General features: G+C 41.2%; 1 protein-coding gene across 1 annotated transcript in view; it reads left to right on the forward strand.

Moving 5' to 3' along the window:
- The window catches only part of Anks1b (ankyrin repeat and sterile alpha motif domain containing 1B), a 1052697-nt gene that overhangs the window by 742220 nt on the left and 290987 nt on the right, over positions 1-19490 (forward strand). Inside the window, exon 18 of the mRNA XM_029482977.1 lies at positions 17590-17742. Coding sequence (XP_029338837.1) covers positions 17590-17742 — 153 coding nt within the window. The remainder of the gene's footprint in view (positions 1-17589; positions 17743-19490) is intronic.

A 19490-nucleotide genomic window follows, 5' to 3' on the forward strand; every position in this document is an offset into this window, starting at 1 on the left:
TAATTGAGGAAAATATGTAATAAAAAAAAACAGAAAAAAAAAAAGAGGACACATGTACATGTGGAATAAAAGTTAGTGAGAAGATTAAAAAAAAAAAAAAGATAATAGGTTTAGAAGAAAGTGAAGATTCCCAACTTAAAGGGCCAGTAAATGTCTAACAAAATTATAGAAGAAAACTTCCCTAACCCAAAGAAAGAGATGCCCATAATGATGCAAGAGGTGTACAGAATTCCAAATAGATTGGACCAGAAAAGAAATTACTCCCATCACATAATAGTCAAAAACACTAAATGCACAAATCAAACGAATATTAAAAGCAGGAAGGGAAAAATGTCAAGTAACATATAAAGGAAGACCTATCAGAATTATACCAGACTTCTTACCAGAGACTATGAAAGCTAGAAGATCCTGGGAAGATGTTATACAGACCCTAAGAGAACACAAATGCAAGTCTAGGCTACTATACCCAGCAAAACTCTCAATTCCCATAGATGGAGAAACCAAGATATTCCATGACAAAAACAAATTTACACAATCTATTTCCACAATCCATCCCTACAAAGGATAATAGATGGAAAATGCCAACACAAGGAGGAAAACTACACTCTAGAAAAAGCAAGAAAGTAATCTTTCAACAAACCCAAAAGAAGATAGCCACACAAACATGAAAAATAACATCACAAATAACAGGAAGCAGCAATCTCTATTCCTTAATATCTCTTAGCATCAATGGACTCAATTCCCCAGTTAAAAAAAAAAAAAAAACAAAAAAACATAGAGTAACAGACTGGATACTTAAATAGGACCCAGCATTTTGCTACATACAGGAAATGCACCTCAGTGTCAAAGACAGACACTATCTCAGAATAAAGGACTGGAAAACAATTTTCCAAGCAAATGGTACCAAGAAACAAGCTTAAGTAGCATTCTAATATCGAATAAAATCAACTTTCAACCAAAAGTTATCAAAAAGAATAAGGAAGGACACTTCATATTCATCAAAGGAAAAATCTACCAAGAAGAACTCTCAATCCTGAACATCTTTACTCCAAATACAAGGGCACCTACATTCATAAAATAAACTTTACTAAAGCTCAAAGCACACATTGCACCTCACACAGTAAAAGTGGGAGACTTCAACACCCTACTCTCATTAATGGACAGATCATGGAAATACAAACTAAACAGAGACCCAGTGAAACTAACAGAAGTTATGGACCAAATGGATTTAACAGACATCTATAAAACATTTCATCCTAAAACAAAAGAATTACCTTCTTCTCAGCACCTCATGGTTTCTCCTCCAAAACTGACCATATAATTGGTCACAAAACAGGCCTTTACAGATACAAGAAGATTGAAATAATTCCATGTGCCCTATCTGATCACCACAGACTAAGGCTGGTCTTCAATGGCAACACAAACAACAGAAAGCCCACATACACATGGAAGCTGAACAACACTCTACTCAGTGAAAACTTGGTCAAAGAAGAAATAAAGAAATAAATTAAAGAATTTTTAGAATTTAATGAAAATGAAGACACAACATACCCAAACTTATGGAATACAATGAAAGCAGTGCTAAGAGGAAAACTCAGCTCTGAGTGCCTCCAAAATGAAACTGGAGAGAGTATACACTACCAGCTTAACAGTATACCTGAAAGCTCTAGAACAAAAAGAAGCAAATATACCCAAGAGGAGGAGATGGCAGGAAATAATCAAACTCAGGCCTGAAATAAACCAAGTAGAAACAAAAATAACTACACAAAGAATCAACAAAACCAGGAGCTGGTTCTTTGAGAAAATCAACAAGATAGATAAACCCTTAGCCAGATTAACCAGAGGGCACACAGACAGTATCCAAATTAACAAAATCAGAAATGAAAAGGGAGATATAACAACAGAAACTAAGGAAATTCAAAAAAGTCATCAGATCCTACTACAAAAGCCTATATTCAACAGAACTGGAAAACCTGGATGAAATGGACAATTTTCTAGACAGATACCAAATACCTAAGTTAAATCAGGATCAGATAAATCATCTAAACAGTCCCATAATCTCTAAAGAAATAGAAGCAGTCATTAAAAGTCTCCCAACCGCCTAGCAAACACAGAAGTGGAAGCTCACAGTCAGCTATTGGATGGATCACAGGGCCCCCAATGGAGGAGCTAGAGAAAGTACCCAAGGAGCTAAAGAGAACTGCAACCCTATAGGTGCAACAACATTATGAACTAACCAGTACCCCGGAGCTCTTGTCTCTAGCTGCATATGTATCAAAAGATGGCCTAGTTGGCCATCACTGGAAAGAGAGGCCCATTGGACTTGCAAACTTTATATGCCCCAGTACAGGGGAAAGCCAGGGCCAAAAAGGGGGAGTGGGTGGGTAGGGGAGGGGGGGTGGGGGGGAACTTTTGGGATAGCATTGGAAATGTAAACGACAAAAATACCTAATAAAAATTTAAAAAGAAAAAGTCTTCCAACCAAAAAAAGCCCAGGACCAGATGAGTTTAGTGCAGAATTCTATCAGACCTTCAATGAAGACCTAATACCAATACTCTTCAAATTATTGCACAAAATAGAAACAGAAGGAACACTACACAATTCATTCTAGGAAGCCATAGTTACATGGTGTATTCTCCTTTGGAGATGGAATGTTTTCCGTCTAATCAGGAACCTGTCACAATTTCCTTTCATAGAGAACTTCATAAGAGATTTTTTTTCTACTTCTATCATATTTAATGTTCCAAATAGATTTTAAAAACTGAATGAGTGCACTTTACTTTCAGCCTCAGAAGATATCATGAATATTTAAGAGGCCTTTAACTATTATAAATTATTTTGATGACTTAAAAAATGACAATACTGAGTTGTACATTTAAAAATAAATTTCATTAGTTTAATAAAATTTAAAAAAAGATGTTCCTTTGGTTGGTTTGTTGGTTGGTTGTGTATGTGCACGTATAGATATGAGAGCATGCATTGGGGCAGGGCATATGCCTGTGTTCGAATTTGGTTTTGTTTGGTTTTGGAGGTAGCTTGTTCTCTTTGCTTTTGTAATGCTAAGACATGAGACTAGGACCTTAGATATGTTAGTCAAGTACTTTACCTTGGAACTGCATCTCTAGCCCTTGGTGTTCTGTTTGTTTGTTTGTTTGTTTTTGTTTGTTTGTTTAGGGGGACAGGGTCTCACTACATATCCCAGGCTATCCTGGAACTCCTGCTTTTATGATGGGCTGACAGACATCTGCCACCATTCCTGGCATAAAGGAGATACTTGGGAACTTCACAAAGGGTTTTGAGTCCTGACCACAGAGCCACACTTTCCCATATGGTCTGGATCTTCAGAACCTCCCACTAAGGCTCAGCTGCCTTGAGTATATGTACACCATTAACTAGAACACTGGCTGGCCACAGACACCTGTGCTATTTGGCCTCTCTTGTACTAGCTTATTATGGTGATGGCTCTTGTCACCAAAGCTTAAAATCAGGCCACCAGGACTTATGCAGAAGTCATGCCAAACGACTTCTAATTACATACAAAAACTGCTTCAGAGCTACAGGTACCCAATGTGTTGAAGGTCCTAGTATCTGTTCTCCTGGAGCAGTGCTCAGTGTCTTCTCACCAAGGGCACCTTGACCAATGCCAAGTGGATGTTCTGCCAATGCCATTGAAGCCTGCCAAGACGGGTATCATTGCCAACTGCCAATGCCCAGAGTTGAGAGCACCAATGTCTGATATGACATCATCTCTGCTTACTGATAATGTTTCTGAAGCCAACAGCACTAGCTCCTTTTGTTCTCAGGCCCTCTCTCACCCCTTCCCAGAACACTTTGATGATATAGACCTCTTCATCTTAACCCCTGGTCTATGGGAGAAGGACCAGGGCCCCATGAGAGTGCCAGAACATGAAACACATTCAGAAGTGCCATCCCTCCACATGTGTATCTTTTGTTCCTGGAATCAAGTGCATCGATGCCTTAGCTTCCATTTTGGAACAGAGATTTTTGGTGTTCCTGGATCCCTCGTTTGAAATGGAACCCTTCAAGACTAATCCTGACAGTCATCCATAAATTCCCACACAGGATCGGCAAGCACAGTTGTGTTCAAGGTGAAAGCTGCATCACACAGCTCTAATCAGCAAGCTGGCAAGCTCCATGTCCATGTGAGAGAACAAAGAACATTCTATTTTGTGTTTCAGGAGATCATGCTGACCTACCTTCAAAATACATCCTGAATCTAACCATTTTCTGCTACCTTTTTTCTGGCCTCCTGTTCAAGATACCATCTTCTTTCCTCTGAATGACTTATACTTCCTCTAAAATGGCCTCTTTACTAGCTATTCTCCACCCAGGAACCAGATTGATTCCTCTGAAACATAGGCCAGAGCATTGTCCGACCTCTGTTCATATGCATGCAATGGCTTTCTGCTTCCCTCGGGCTCAAAGTGAGCTTTTGCAGGAACCTTCTAGACACTAAGCCACCTATTACCCCACTGACCTGAACCCCATTTTGCAGCTACACACTGAACTCATCCATTGGTCTTGTTATTCCTTGGAGAAAGCTCACTGGGCTTTTCTCTTCCTTGGGGGAACCTTTGTGCTAGATGCTCTCTCTACCTGAGTCTTCCCCTCACTGTCTTCAGACTCTTCAAATCTTCCGAATGAAACCTCCCTTGACCACCTGTTGCTCCTCCTTAGGGTTCCCAGTTCCATGTTGTACTTCTATTTTCTGACATAATACACAATGTGGTTTGCCTCCAACCACTAGCTGTATCCCTTTCTTAAAATACAAGGACTGGTAATATTGGAATTCTGTTTACTGAGGCCACCAAAAGAGCTCCTTGAGTACATACAGTGGGCACAGTTAGTAGTTGAAGAATGAAAATGGCAATGGATGGATGGATGGATGGATGGATGGATGGATGGATAGAAGGAAGAATGGATGGATCGATGGATAGATCAATGGATGGAAGGAAAGATGGATGGATAGATGGAGGGTAGGTCTGGGGTTTGAATGTGTTAAGTGAATGCTTAGTTTTAACAACCATACAAATGATATCCTCTGTACTGCTTGACTCAGGCAGAATATAAGTTATTCATTTGTAAACCACTAACTTTGACTTTATGGCACAGTTATCTGTTTGAAGTACTTCTGTGAATAAAGTTATGTACATGCCTAGAGGTTCTGAGAAAGGACATGGTTTTGAAATATCAAATAAATAGAACTGACATTCAAAGTATTCATTATCTCCTGAAAATGGAGGTTTGAGGAATTTTTTCCCACTAAGACTAAAAACATGCAAAAAAAAAAAAAAAAAGAATCATTCTGATTGATAGCAGCATTTAAAGTTTCTGTTTTAAGAGGAGAGCAGTGAGCTATATTAACAACCAGACAGCTACATGAATGTCAGAAAACATGTACTTGCAGAATGAGGAGGTCACGTGTCTTTTTCTAAATATAATTCACATCACTGGGAGAGCTGGAAAACGTGAATGTTAGCGAGTGCTGTTCAGCAGCTTATTCTGGCTGCAGCAGATCCTCTGTTCATCTTTAATCCAAGCCCTTGCTTCATAAAATAGCTTTGCACCAAGGAAATAAAACAGGTAGAGATGTTTAGCACAGGGCTCTAGGGTCAACATGATCTCAATAGGGTTTGTAAATTAAAAGATGGTAGAAAACACATTTCCTTTTATTGAATTTTTTTAAACATATTTTTTAACCCAAAACTTCAGGGAACCGTACAATACAGTCATTCAATAAAATCGCCCAATCCCTGGACCGTGTTTATTTGCATTCTGTGTAAACTCTTTATGGGTCATTCCATCCATAACCCACACAGCCTCCCAGAACAGGTAACTGTTCTCAAGTGGGACCATGGAGTTACTTTCTGTGTATCACAGATGAAGCTGAAAAGGCCAAAGGCTGGCTACAGAGCATTCACACAGTTGCAGATAATAGATTCTCTTGCAATAATCGCTATTGTTGGTGATATCCTTCTCCAACCATGATTTAAAGTTTTGGTGTTGACAATCCTATTCTTTTAAATTGTGGTCCAACCAATGCTTATGACTAAAAAGTATCTTTCCTATTCTCAAGGACACGTAGCTGAAGTTTCTCTGTATTCTCTGATATTAGGGTTTGGTCACCCACGAGTTTTGTAAACATTTCTTACTATACACTCTTTTCTGTCCTTGTTTCACCATTATTTACTCCATGATTTATTACATCAGTATTTGAAATATATCATTTTTTCTCTGGGCTAAATCCTAATTCATTTCTCTTATTTCTTGGGACATGAAGAGACACCATCTAATGCAAAGCACTTTTCTTTATTTTCTCCCCACCAATAGATAGATGGATAGATGGATAGATAGATAGATTGATTGATTGATTGATTGATTTATAGGTGATAGATAGATAGATAGGTATTGTAACAAAAATATATAAAGATATGAACTCTTCAGTGTCTCCCCAATGCCAAAAGCTGGGAAATATAATTGAAGATTCCAAGAGCCCAAAGTCAGTGAGTTAGTTGGTGGCATGGCCAATGGCTGTCTGCACTCCATTGGCAACATACAGACACAATTCTCTTACCTTAGGGGGCTTATGTGCTTCCTTATTCTTTCATAGAATTTGTACCTTCAGCACAGTCTGAACTTAAACACAGGGGCTTCAGCAGCAGAGCCTTTTATGCTTGGGTCGTCCCTCTTGCTGTAGCTGTACAACACAGAGAACCTACCATGCTTTCCTTCCCAGCCAGAGTCTGAGCAAATTCACCTCCAGCTCCCGCAGAAGAAAGAGTATAACTCAGGTTCATAGCCTCCACAAAGGGCATTTTCTATACATCACCTTAAGCCCTTGACAAATGAGATGACAAATGTGAAATGACTCCGGGCTTTTTAGAGTACCATATAGCTTCCAGGTGATTTGTTGATGGTGATAGTGCTGTTTGTCTTGTAGACATGTCTATCCAGCAGAGCTTCCGTATCCAACCTCTTGGGTATTGGACCTTTCTCCAGAGCCCGGTGGCCAGTGGCTCAGCTTTTGTCTTTCATGTTCATTCATTCTTTTAAGAGTCATGGATGAGAGAAATACATTGATCTCCAAGCCCAGGATTCACTGAATGGGGAAAATTTGATCCTCACCCTCCCTCACAGATCTGCCTTTACACTTGGCAACACACTGTCTGCCTGCACTGTCTGTCCTGGTTTATTTTTCTGGGCCACTAACATTCTGAGTCTTGGGTAGCAACAGTACAGATTCCCAAGAGGCTAGAACAAGGAACCAGAACAGAGGGGAACACAGCCCTGTCAAGCAGTGAGAGAACTCAGAGCATACCCAGGTAGCAAAAGAGAGGCTCCAGTTCATCACAGCAGCACAGACAAGTTTAGCAGCTGACCTTGGCACACCAGTGCTCTATACACAGATGTTCTATTAAGTCATAGGTTTGTATGTTTTTACCTGGGCAGTGGCATACCACACATATGAGAACCCTTGCCTATATAAGAGTCTACCCCAAGTCTAATCCACGTAGCTTCCATATATGTACACTGCTTTCACAGAAAGATTATCCATCTCAAAGTTAGCTCCAACTGTCCTTGACGCCTTAATTTTCAAGAAAGGCAATCAAAGTTACCAAGCAGGCCAGCAAGATGGCTCAGCAGGTAAAAGTTCTACTACCAAGCTTGACAACAGCCTGAGCTTGATCCCTGAGTCCTACATGGTGGGAGGAAAAAACAGATTCCACAAAGTTGAACTCTGACCTCCACATGCATACTTGCATCCATGCATAACACACTGACACACACACACACACACACACACACACACACACACACACACACACACACACACAATGTAAATAAACTTAACCACCAAGCAAGTCTTCTCCCCCACCCTCCTCCAGGGCATGTTCAGATTCATTCCTAAAGGATACTTGGAGCTGCAGGTGGACTGCACTACAAGCCCTGCTCAGGTTCCCTCACATCCACTGATGAAACACACACACACACACACACACACACACACACACACATTAGCATATTTTTGATATGCTTTAGTTCAATGGCCAGGCTCTTCTAAGTCTTCCTCAGCTATCATGCCCTTCTTTTCACTCCCAGCTCAGCACCCTAAAACTGCCCTCAACTGTCGTTGTTCAGTCCTAGCTCAGCACTCTAAATCTGCCCTCGTGCTACCACCCCATGCCCAGTCAGGGAAGCAGCCAATAGCCACTCTGCCTGAGATCTCACATGGCTGATGGCTCTTTCTCCCTCCGAAGTGTGGCAAAATAGCTCTCTCCTCCCTTACCTGCAGGAAACCTGGAAGTCCCGCCTACTCCTCTTAGCTCATTGGCCACTAGCATCTTTATTGATTGATCAAGAACCAATTGGAGAACAGGACCTTCAGTGTACACCCGCAGATTCCTGATCAAAACATCAGAACCACCCCCTATAGACACTGACTATCCTTGACCCTGAGTTCTTATTCTTCCTGCTTTCCGTACGTGTTTCTCTTGTTTCCAAAGTCCTTCATCTCTGTATATTCTGCCTGCTCAGAGCTAACTCCCTCCCCACCCAGGTGCAGCCAGGATTCTGTGCTTTTTCTCCGTGAGATCCCTCATGACCTATATGCCAGATCCCCCTGCCCTCTCCTCCTCTTCATTTTTCTCACTAGCTCTGCAGCATCCTTCCTTAAAACTTTCCCCACATCTCTTCCTGTCGGGACCATCTTTGCTTTGCCTCCTCAGTATGGTCCTTATCTTTCCCACATCCAGTGGAAGTGGTTCATGCTCAGCTCACACCTCTTCACACCCTTCGGCATCCCCGTGCAGTCTCACTTACACAGGCCACCAGATCTCCATGATAAAATCTATGGCACTCCTGTGTGCGGTGAGTATTGCATTAAGCTCTCCTTGCATTGTCTCTGTGGCTATATATGACAATTCTCAGCCATTCTTTTCATCTCTCACCTTAATAATCAGATGGTGGGCACTTGGCAAGGATGAGAAGTTTACTCAAGGTCACATTGTTAGTAGCTGTGGCAGCCAGGACTCCCATCTGTACTGCTCATGATGCCAAGGTCATGTGACTCCCTGGAATTCTTCCCCAAATTTCAGGTGCTAGTCTACAGTATGTATGTTTCTTGTGTCACAGAATTATCCGTGTCATTCTGCTATATGGTGCTTTTTCCTGTGGCTATTAAAGCCACCACAAAGCTAAATGTCTAAATTAGAAGCTTGAGATATTCTCCTACAGATTCCCATTCTCATCTCTACATAACTATGACAACTGGATGATGATGTGTTTGACAGGAAGATGCCCACAGATGCAGTTAAGGGAAAGAGAAAATTTTTTTGATGTCAATAAATGTGAACACTTATGAATGCACAGAGCAAAAGGCAGTGCAGTATGCTGCCAAATGAAGGTACTAATTCCGTATGAATGTTCCTATGACTACCTTATTTCCACTTATACTTATATGCAAATAAAAGCTATGCTACCAAAAACAAAGAGCTTCATAATACAACAGTTTGGAGAACACAACATTGGTCTCTAGCACATAACAGTTCTGAAATGAGCAGTCTGGGTTTATAAATTGGCTCTTAATTCTACAATTCTAGAAGGAATCAAGACCTTTGCTCTGTCCCTCTGTCATCCTCTAAATCATGTCTACTCTAGGTGACCCATGGACTGGCAGTGTTAGCATCACCATACTGCTTGTGGAAAGTTCAGTACCTCAGAGAGTCCCTCCAGCCCACCTCAACGAGACTCACAAGTCAGCAGGCTGCCATGAGATTCCAACACAGTGAGGACTCCGATGTACTGTCTTTCCCATGTGGTCAGCACTATCCTGTGGGCATTGACATTCCAGAACATGGAAAGATTTTAAAAAGAACTAAAAACTCCAAAGCAAAGATGGTTACATGACAAATTTTCATTAGGCTCCTGTTAGATATAAACCTATCTCATAATATCAGCCCCCAAAAGCTGATGTGTCTTGTGGTCTAATTGAGCAATCATAAGCCCACCCTTTAGATAGAGGAACATCTGTCTCTAATTGTGTGACACATCCTGACAGCAGCAGCTACCTGATCCATTATTGGCGTTAGGGTGTTCCTTATCCCTTGATCTAATTTTCATGCTAGTATCATAGTTCCATTTTAGTAACTTGCTGCAAACTGCTTTTATATTCCTTTAACCACAAATATGATATATACCATCCTTCATTTTCCTTTGTCTGTTATTAGTTGGTTAGTTGATTTTTCTGGGGGTTGTTGTTGTTGTTGTTTGGGGAGCATTCTGGGGTTGGTGTTGTTTTTTGAGATAGTGTTCCATGTAGATCATTCTGACCTCTAATGTACTATGTGCCGAGGCCAGCCTTGAACCCTTGATCCTCCTGCCTCTATCTCCCAGTTGCTGAAATTGCAGATAGCCCACCACTATTCGTAGTTTGTTATCAGTTTTTATTACCTTCCATCTTCCCCTCTGTCCCTTGTCTATGCCGACCAAGCTCCTGAGAAGCAGATAAGAAGAGTGAGAGACTAGATACAAGGTCATCCTGTGCAATCTCACTCATACCTGACTTCAGCCCTCAGCACTTGTTATAACGTGACTGCAATTGTTTAAATGGCCCTGTGAGGAAAGAACTGTGCTAAATTCCACTCATATCATTTCCCTGAATGCCTGACCGTGTTCAAGGATATTCTCGTATCTCTCATGTTACTGCAAATATATATAAATACACTAATAGGTACCAGACCTGAGAATTTCAAACAAAGAGAGATTGAAAAGGAAAAAAAGGCTATAGAGACCATTTAAACCCTTAAGTTGTCTGCTTCACTGGTTTTAAACATTTCTTTTCAAAGCCAGCAAGGCATTTCTTCCTTTTCATACCTACACAGAACATTTAAAATGTGAGTGGCTGGCTGAAGTGGAGCAGGCAACCTTAGAGCCAGGGATGTTTCAGAGCTGAACCCCGGAAGGTCAGGAGTCCACGGAGCCCTTTCCTATAGTCCCTATGCTCAGCCTGTCTCTCTGATGGGTACAGTACAATCTGAGGCTAGACATATTCCAAGCAACTTTCGAAGGACATGCAGGCAGAACGCAGCAACCAGGAAGGCATGTGGTAAATGCTTTAGCATATCTGAATTTAGTGAAGACTAAAGTTTGGCTGCTATTTCCATTTTTGGTCCCAGCTAAGGTTTTCCCCAGGCTTTGGAATTCAGCGAGTCAAATCCTGCCTTGCTGTGAACCAGAGTTAGGAATGCCTGCTGTCCGCCCACGACTCTGCTTCTCACATCAGACTGTGCCCGACTCCTGCGCATGCTCCACAGTACTGCTGGCCTGGCAGACCCTGGGGCTGTCTCTTCCTAACTGGGTCTCACCAGATGTTCCTGCTAGAAAAAAAGCGCTTAACCAACGCTAATTTGAGCAGCAGTTACGCTACTACCTGAGGGGGTTGCCAAAGAGCCAGCAAAGAAGCCTGGGTGCTGTCTGACCTGTAGTCAGCGTTTCTCCTCGGTTTTACTCTCCTTTGTGTAGTTTTGTAATTGGGCTTATTTGTTTTGGAGTTTTGTTTTTAAACTGGGTAAATATATCAGACACTAACTTACAAGTAATTTACAAATCATGGAATCATAAAATTTGGAGGTTTCTGTAAAATAGAGCTTTGAAGTCATTGGTCCAACCCCTTGACTCCGTAGATACAACACTAAAGCTAGAGAGGGCAGTGTGGCTTGCCCAGGGTCCCGCAGCAGAATCAAGAAGATAGAATTAATTAAAATAGCATTTTATAGTACAGCCTACTACCTGGAATTGGGTATTGATACATGAAAGTTTAAAATGTTACCAGTGTTAGATCATGATGCGAAACCCTTAATTCTTATGGCACAGAGTACAAAATGTAAGACTCCCACAAATGCGTACCAACGACAATAAATGAGATAGTCGTTTGTTCTCGTCATTTGTCTTCCATGTGTGGCTTCAGTAATCCAATCATCTGATTAGCAAGTGCCTGCCATGTGTGAGGCGTTCCGATGGAGGCCTTAGAGACCACAAAAGTTCCCAAGACCTTATTTCTTCACCAGAGGCAGGGAATCCGGTGAAGTTAATATACCATTGGTGCTCCCTTGAAAGGGAGGCGGGATTAGAGAGATCTTGGGAGAGCAGGAAGAAATGGAGTTCCTGCTAAAGAAACCAGGAGACAGAGAAGTATATAGGTGCTAGCTACGCAGAGGACTGTGCCCCGCCCCCCTAGACAACCTCATGCAATCATCATGCACAATAGAGACCGACTTAACTCATGCCTGGGTTAAGATGGTGCACAGTAAGCTAAGAAGGATGCTGCTGCTGCTGCCTTAGACAGCTTCCTTCATCTTCCTCAGTCCTGCCCCAACCAATTGCCCATGGACTCATGAATTAAAGAGTAGGAGTTAGATTCCACAGGTGCAATTTATAAACACCAAAGGCTTTCAAATAAGCGGTAACTCTATGCAGTCCCTCCTTCCCCATATATCAAAAATTCAGTTGTTGACAACAGTATAACAAAAATGTCTCGTTTTTCTTTTTTTAAGATTTATTTATTTTATTTTTATGTATCTGAGTATGCTGTAGCTGTACAGATGGTTGTGAGCCTTCATGTGGTTGTTGGGTATTTTGGACCTTTGCAGGCCCAAAGATTTATTTATTATTATAAATTAGTACACTGTAGCTGACTTCAGACACACCGGAAGAGGGCATCAGATCTCATTACGGGTGGTTGTGAGCCACCATGTAGTTGCTGGGATCTGAACTCAGGAAGAGGAATCATTGTTCTTACCCACTGAGCCATCTCAACAGCCCATGTCTTATTTTTCTAACTCCTGAATCTATAGGTCAGCTCTAGTTAGACCTGATTAGACCTTCCTGGGATCCAAATTTAATTCCAACCTTTGGGTTGAGTTTAACTTGTAAGTCTTTATTTATCTCCTAGCACCAGCAGTTATAAAGTACTCAGCAGGCATGCGTCTTGCAGTAATAATTAATGTAAGAATAGACGTGTATACCTACAGGGTAGGAAGAACGCAAAAGAATGGGTGGAACAGGAGTGGAGAGACTGCTAACCACCCATACCATAGGCCAGCATCAATGGAACTGGAAAGTACCTCCAACCACAGCCAGACTCAATGTGGTTCCCCTGGCATAGGGTGCAGAAGCATAATTCCAATACAGGAGGAGAGCAAAGAACTTGGAAGAATAATTCCGTATCCTTGGGTTACCTTGTCACACAAATGTCTAAAAACAGAGCTGTGAGCTCAAAGGGAGAGAAGCAAAGATGTTAGTAGAAGGGAGAAAGGGAGGAAAGAAGACAGGAGAATTGTAATTTGAAGTGAAAAGCTAAGCAGCCAAGGGCAAAAACAGATGCAATTTCAAACTGTAGGTGGGTTCCATTTAAAGCAATGGAACGGGAAGAGGGCTTAAGAGTCATCAGATGGCTCGGGATCCAAATCGTCATGTTAGGCAACTTACACACTATTTCACAAAATATCACAATACTTGGGAGGGGTGTCAATATTACTGTACTTATTTTAGAAAAAGAGGGATGTGAGTCTCAAACAGCTCTGTAACTTGCCAAAGATGGACCAAAAACATTAGTAACATTTCTGGGTCTATCAGATTCCAAAGTGCACTTTTGGAAGACAGGCTGAATTGAAAGCCATGTTGGAAACACAATCAATAGGTCGTGTTGCTCTAAGGAATTATAATGACTCTTTCCTAAGCTCAAAAATCTACTTGGGCAAAGGAGTGAAATCTCCTCACTAGCTAAGAACCATGAGAAACGCTGCTAAGAGCCATGTTCTCAGCTGAAGGTTATAAATTGGTTGTTTTACTTACGTTGATGCTAGCTGTAAGACCTGAGATGGCCTATACTTTTTACTTTAAATAATGTGTTTTATAATTCATGAAGATTTCAGTCCTTGAAAAATAAGTCTAGAAATAACCCAAGAGCATTGCAGGCACAGAAAATTGTATCTGTCACAAGTATCAACAGTGCCTCGTGTAATTCACGTTTTGGGATTAGCTAATAACTCAATGTCTGTTGACACGTGCGTGTGCTCAGTCACATCACTAGGGTGTATAGCAGGGTAGTGAGAGACTGAGTTAGTTTCAGTTGGCTTTGGATGGTGAACTAGGACCTTTAGCCTTTTCTAATAACAGAATCACTGTATGATCTGGCCCAGGGGTAGATTTCTGAATCTGGCTAAGGTATTACTGAGAATAAACTGAGCCAAAGGTGGGGGGCAGGGGGAAAGCGGAAGGATTTTGCATTCATTTGTATAAGTGGCAATGAGAAGCTAAGCCGGGTAGTAACAGTAGAAGCAGAAATAAAGGAACAGATGGGACACCTTCTTTGGAAGAAGTTTTTGTGCAGCACAGTAACCACTCTGCATACGATTAAAGATGTGTCAAGTTCATTTCGCAACTTCATTGGGCTATGTAGGCTTCCTCCCTTCAGGGATATAGAGTCTCCATAATTTATTGGTCATCTGGGCACACACACACACACACACACACACACACACACACACATATATATATATATATATATATATATATATATATATATATATATATATATTTAGACTTACAATTACCATGAGGGAGGGATTCTAAGAGATTTGTTCTTTGCTGTTTGCATAGCATCTGTCAAAATTAGTGCTGAGTACTTGAAGAATAAGCAACTTGTATGGATGCTGCCCTCCAGATGCACACACACACCCCTGCACATGCACGCGTGCGCACACACACACACACACACCTGCACATTCACACACAAACCCCTTTCCAGAGAACCTTCTCCTTTCCATTCTACCCAACTCATCTGTCACCCCACCAAAATCTCTTTCATTCTTGCCTCTTTAAGGTAGGTTTTGCGTTACAGGAGGAACCAGATTACCAAGCAGTCTATGAGATTTTAGTGTTATGTTTCCCAGACGCTGCCTTTAATCAAGTTCAGTTGATTCTCTTTGGTACTTCTTAGTGTGGATTTAGATTTATCCAATAATGTTCTCGTTGGGTAAAATACTGAAAATTCAGTTCTAATTCATTTTAAACCTCTAGCTTTACGTCCATCCCTTACACACACACACACACACACACACACACACACACACACGATCCAATTTTCTTCCAAGAGACTCCCCCTTTCTTATTCTCAATTGTTCGATATCAGGACAAAAAGAAAGCTACTGGAGAAGAGATGGACTTCCTTGGTCTCCATTAGGCTCACTTTGCAGTTGTCTGGAGGGTAGCCCTGGTTACTCGTCTGGCAGTGACCATCAAGTAACCTAAGTGGGACAGGTGCTCAATGACTGACCTTTCCAAGGAACTGTATGTGAGCGCTTGGGGGACAACTCGTGAAGAACCTTAACACAGTTCTCTGGGAAAAAAAACAACTGATTCTTTAAATTTATCAAGGCTCCTTAAGCCTGTCAGTAGTAACCACTGCTGGGTTTGTTGCCTTCTTGGGTGGACTATCAACAGGATGTCTCTGCTAGGCTATTCATTTCAACTCCAGTGTTCCTCTGTCTTCTCTTTCTCCACATATTCCATAAGAGAAGTCTCCCTTGTCTTGGGCAAGCGTTTAGATTAGTTCACCCACTTGCTACCAAGCTAATGAGCATGTGCCCTACCCCTATAGTTTATAATCTACCAAATAGGAAAGTGTAGTAGGTGGTTCTTGTGTCAACTTGACACAAACTGGAGCTATCACAGAGAAAGGAAACTTCCTTGGGAAATGCCTCCATGAGATCCAGCTGTAAGGCATTTTCTCAATTGGTGATCAAGGGGGGAGGGCCCAGTCCATTGTGGGTGGTGCCATCCCTAGGCTGGTAGTCTTAGGTTCTATAAGGAAGCAAACTGAGCAAGCCAGGGGAAGCAAGCCAGTAAGCAGCATTCCTCCATGGCCTCTGCACCAGCTCCTGCCTCCAAGTTCCTGCCCTGTGTGAGTTCCTGTCCTGACTTCCTTTGGTGATGAACAGCAGTGTGGAAGTGTAAGCTGAATAAACCCTTTCCTCCCCCACTTGCTTCTTGGTCATGATGTTTTGTACAGGAATAGAAACCCTGACTAAGAGAGAAAATACTCAGTACATCTGAGCATCCACTTGGGGTCCTAGTCTCTAGTTTCATATACAACATTCATTTACTTGTAGAAGCCACTAAACTTCATTTTTGCAAACTCTGACTCCATGCAATAAATAGTGAGCAAGGGCCACATGTGTGCACATGGGTGAATAGCTAAAAGCGGGGGGAATCAATCAATAGAAAAGCAAACTACAAACATCTGAGGCAACTGAATAATAATGAGTCACACTATAACTTTGATATAGTGGACATTTAAATCTGAGCGTGTTTTTAAGTTAGATTGAGGAGCAGAAGAGCAGGAAGGAGTGGAAGGGAGAAAGGCAAGGAGAATCTCAATGGAGGATTCTGTGTGTGACAGAAAGCTCATGACACCGAGACTAAATATCTGAATCCTGGGTGCCTGAACAAATCTTTCTCTGCTCACAAACCAGACTCATATAGATTTCCATTAATATTTAATCTCCTTAAATTTGATGGAAGAGGAAAGCCCATTCTGCATCTTGCCTTGAGGGATACTCCCAGCAGCCATCTCACTGTTGGCTGACGTCAGCTGATGAGGGGGCAGGCTCTCCTGAGGAACCCCAGTACCAGACCTTGCCTTAGCATGCAGGCAGCATAAGTTTCAGAAGTGAGTCACGTCAAAGCCAAGAACCATGAATTCAACTCAGATTTCAAATAAAGAATAAAGGACTTAGAGGACTCTATATAAAATTTTTCAACCCAGAAGTTCTTCCTGCTTAAATTATTTTCACATTCCAATTTAGACTCAGAAACATTATGTTGTTGTCACACTTCTTTGTTCCCCTGAAGTATTAAAAAAAAATCTGTATATAGCTGACAAAAAATAGAAGCTTGTCTGCCAGCAAGTTCCCTATTCATGTCTAACATACTGTAGAGCTGAGGCAGAACACATGGTCTTAAAACACTCAGGGCCTCTTTTTAACTGTTCACCACAGCACTGTGTTTCTCCAGCGTGTGTGCACCACCTACAATACATGTCTTGCATAAGCATGAATCCCTTTGGAACGTTTAAGTCATGCAGTATTTTCACACACTTTGATGTTGTGCATATGAGAATTACCATCTCTATTTTGAACATGCCGTCCCTCCAGCCTTCCGCGCATGGAACCCTGGTAAATCAACTGACATCCCTTGAAATTCCATTCCAACAGAATACCAATAAAATCTTTAACGGGGGTTTGACATATCTCATCCTCTCCAACACAGAGCTAATTTAGCAGCTAAATTGGAAATTTCTGGGTGTGTTTTTCGAAAACTAATTCAGCGTGAAAATTACTGATGACTTAGAATTGTTCATGGAGCATTTTCTTTTCTTCCTTACTTCTCCATCCAGAAATATCTGAGGCTTCATATCAGATTAATTTGCAAGTGGCAGGATGCTTCCTGTTATTGGAACAGAAGGGAACTGGTCTAAATAATTCCTAATGTGGTATTCTTCATTACAGATGAGGCCCATTGGCCATGATGGCTACCATCCCACCTCTGTAGCCGAATGGCTGGATTCCATTGAGCTGGGTGATTACACCAAAGCCTTTCTCATCAATGGCTACACGTCCATGGACCTGTTGAAAAAAATCTGGGAGCTTGAACTTATTAACGTAAGTTGGTCTCTTTCTGACACCTTCACTGTTCAACTTTTGATAAGATTTTATTGCAGGTAAAGAATTCCTCTTTTTTTCTTTGTAACTATTTGGACATCTAATAAGGATTTACAGATTAAATGTGTGTGTGTGTGTGTGTGTGTGTGTGTGTGTGTGTGTGTGTGGTGTGTGTGAGCACGTGCGAGAGTTAAGTCTGAGGTCATTGTCTTTTGACATTTTGAGACGGTGAAGTAAGACATGAACAGCGGAAGGACCCTTGGGGTTTTTTCTGTTATCACTATGGATAGGGTGGTAAAATAAACTCCTGTTGTGACCTTTGCCCTTGTTCACTATTAAAAGCCAGAATTACTTCATCACTTTCTTTTCAGGGCTTTGTCGAGTTTCCTCATCTTTATTCCTTAATTAGAATTCAAACCCCCATGCTTGAAGGGACTGCTTCTGCTCTTGCTAAACAAGTTGCTGTAAATCATCAAAATGTTATCTTCTGGAGTTGGCATCCAATCGTATGTTGTCTCCGTTTTATTCAGACACTTGGCATAAATTTTCTATAAATGCTGACCAGCATATGTCACCATATATTCAAGCCCAAAGCAGTCAACTCCATCTTTCTAAGTGACTCTGATTCTTCCTCACTTCCGTTTTACTCTCTTTTTTTTTTTTTTTTCCTAATGCAATAAAAGTGAAGGAATGAAATAAAAAGGTAACAGAAAATGCCCAAGTGCATTGGTGCTATGGTTTGGTGTTGTAAATACTTTGGGTTTTTTGTTGTTTGTGTGTTTGTTTTTTAAGGACAGTAATAAATCATTCTTTCAGAGGTTTGTTTGGCTTTATATGATAATGACTGGGGGAGGGGAGGCATTTGGAAATAGAAATAAAGCTAACAGGTATCACTGCTTCTGCTGAGCTCTCTCCTGCTTTTTTATGTTGCAAGAGTCTGGTTGCTACATATTCTGTGCCATTAATTATTTTAATGGGTCTTATTACTATTAGCTAATTGTCCTTTGCTTTTTTTCAATGTATCTTTAAAAATAACATCTTTCCTAGAGCTTATTACAGAAATTGTTCCCGAGACTAAAAACTCACATGACATTGATAGAATCTTGGCTTCTGGCTTGCCATTCGTAACTCCTTTTGCTTTTTAATCCCCCTCACACAAGCTATCATTACCAGAAGAAAGCCACTGTCTGAAGCTCTGGTTAGCATTGTTCTTGAGTCTGTGTGGCAAAAGAACAAACTGAAGTTGCCTTGGGTTTTGCTCCGGCCAGGCACAGACTTCAGTTCTGTGTGAGACTTGACCCTCTGCTCATAGCACCTTGTAGGAACTTGTTAACGAGGCCACCTTTCAGAGATTAGCTGAATCAGTTTTCAAGTTGAAATGTGTCTCGCTTAGTGGTAGAACTTGAAAACTAATCCTACATAATACCCTCAGAATACAGTTGTTCCCTACTGAAGAGTTGACAGGAAGTAACATGTTGGCATAGGCAGTATCCGGGTGAACAGGGTGGATTCTGGGAGAATTCTATAGTAACGGTCCTATTGGGTGATGGCGAGGTTGGTAATGTTGGAAAGATTTCTTTGCTGCCTGGGCTTAAAGACTACTCACAAACACCATTGAATTCGGACAGGAAAAATAAAATGCCTTTCTTTTTTTTTTTTTTTTTTTTTTTTTTTTTTTTTTTTTGCTTTTTTCCTTTCTTGTTCTATATATGCTACATCAAAATTTGAAGTTGACTTGATTTAATAGT

Source organism: Mus caroli, chromosome 10 (genome assembly GCF_900094665.2).
Source record: "Mus caroli chromosome 10, CAROLI_EIJ_v1.1, whole genome shotgun sequence".
Lineage (NCBI taxonomy): Eukaryota > Metazoa > Chordata > Mammalia > Rodentia > Muridae > Mus > Mus caroli.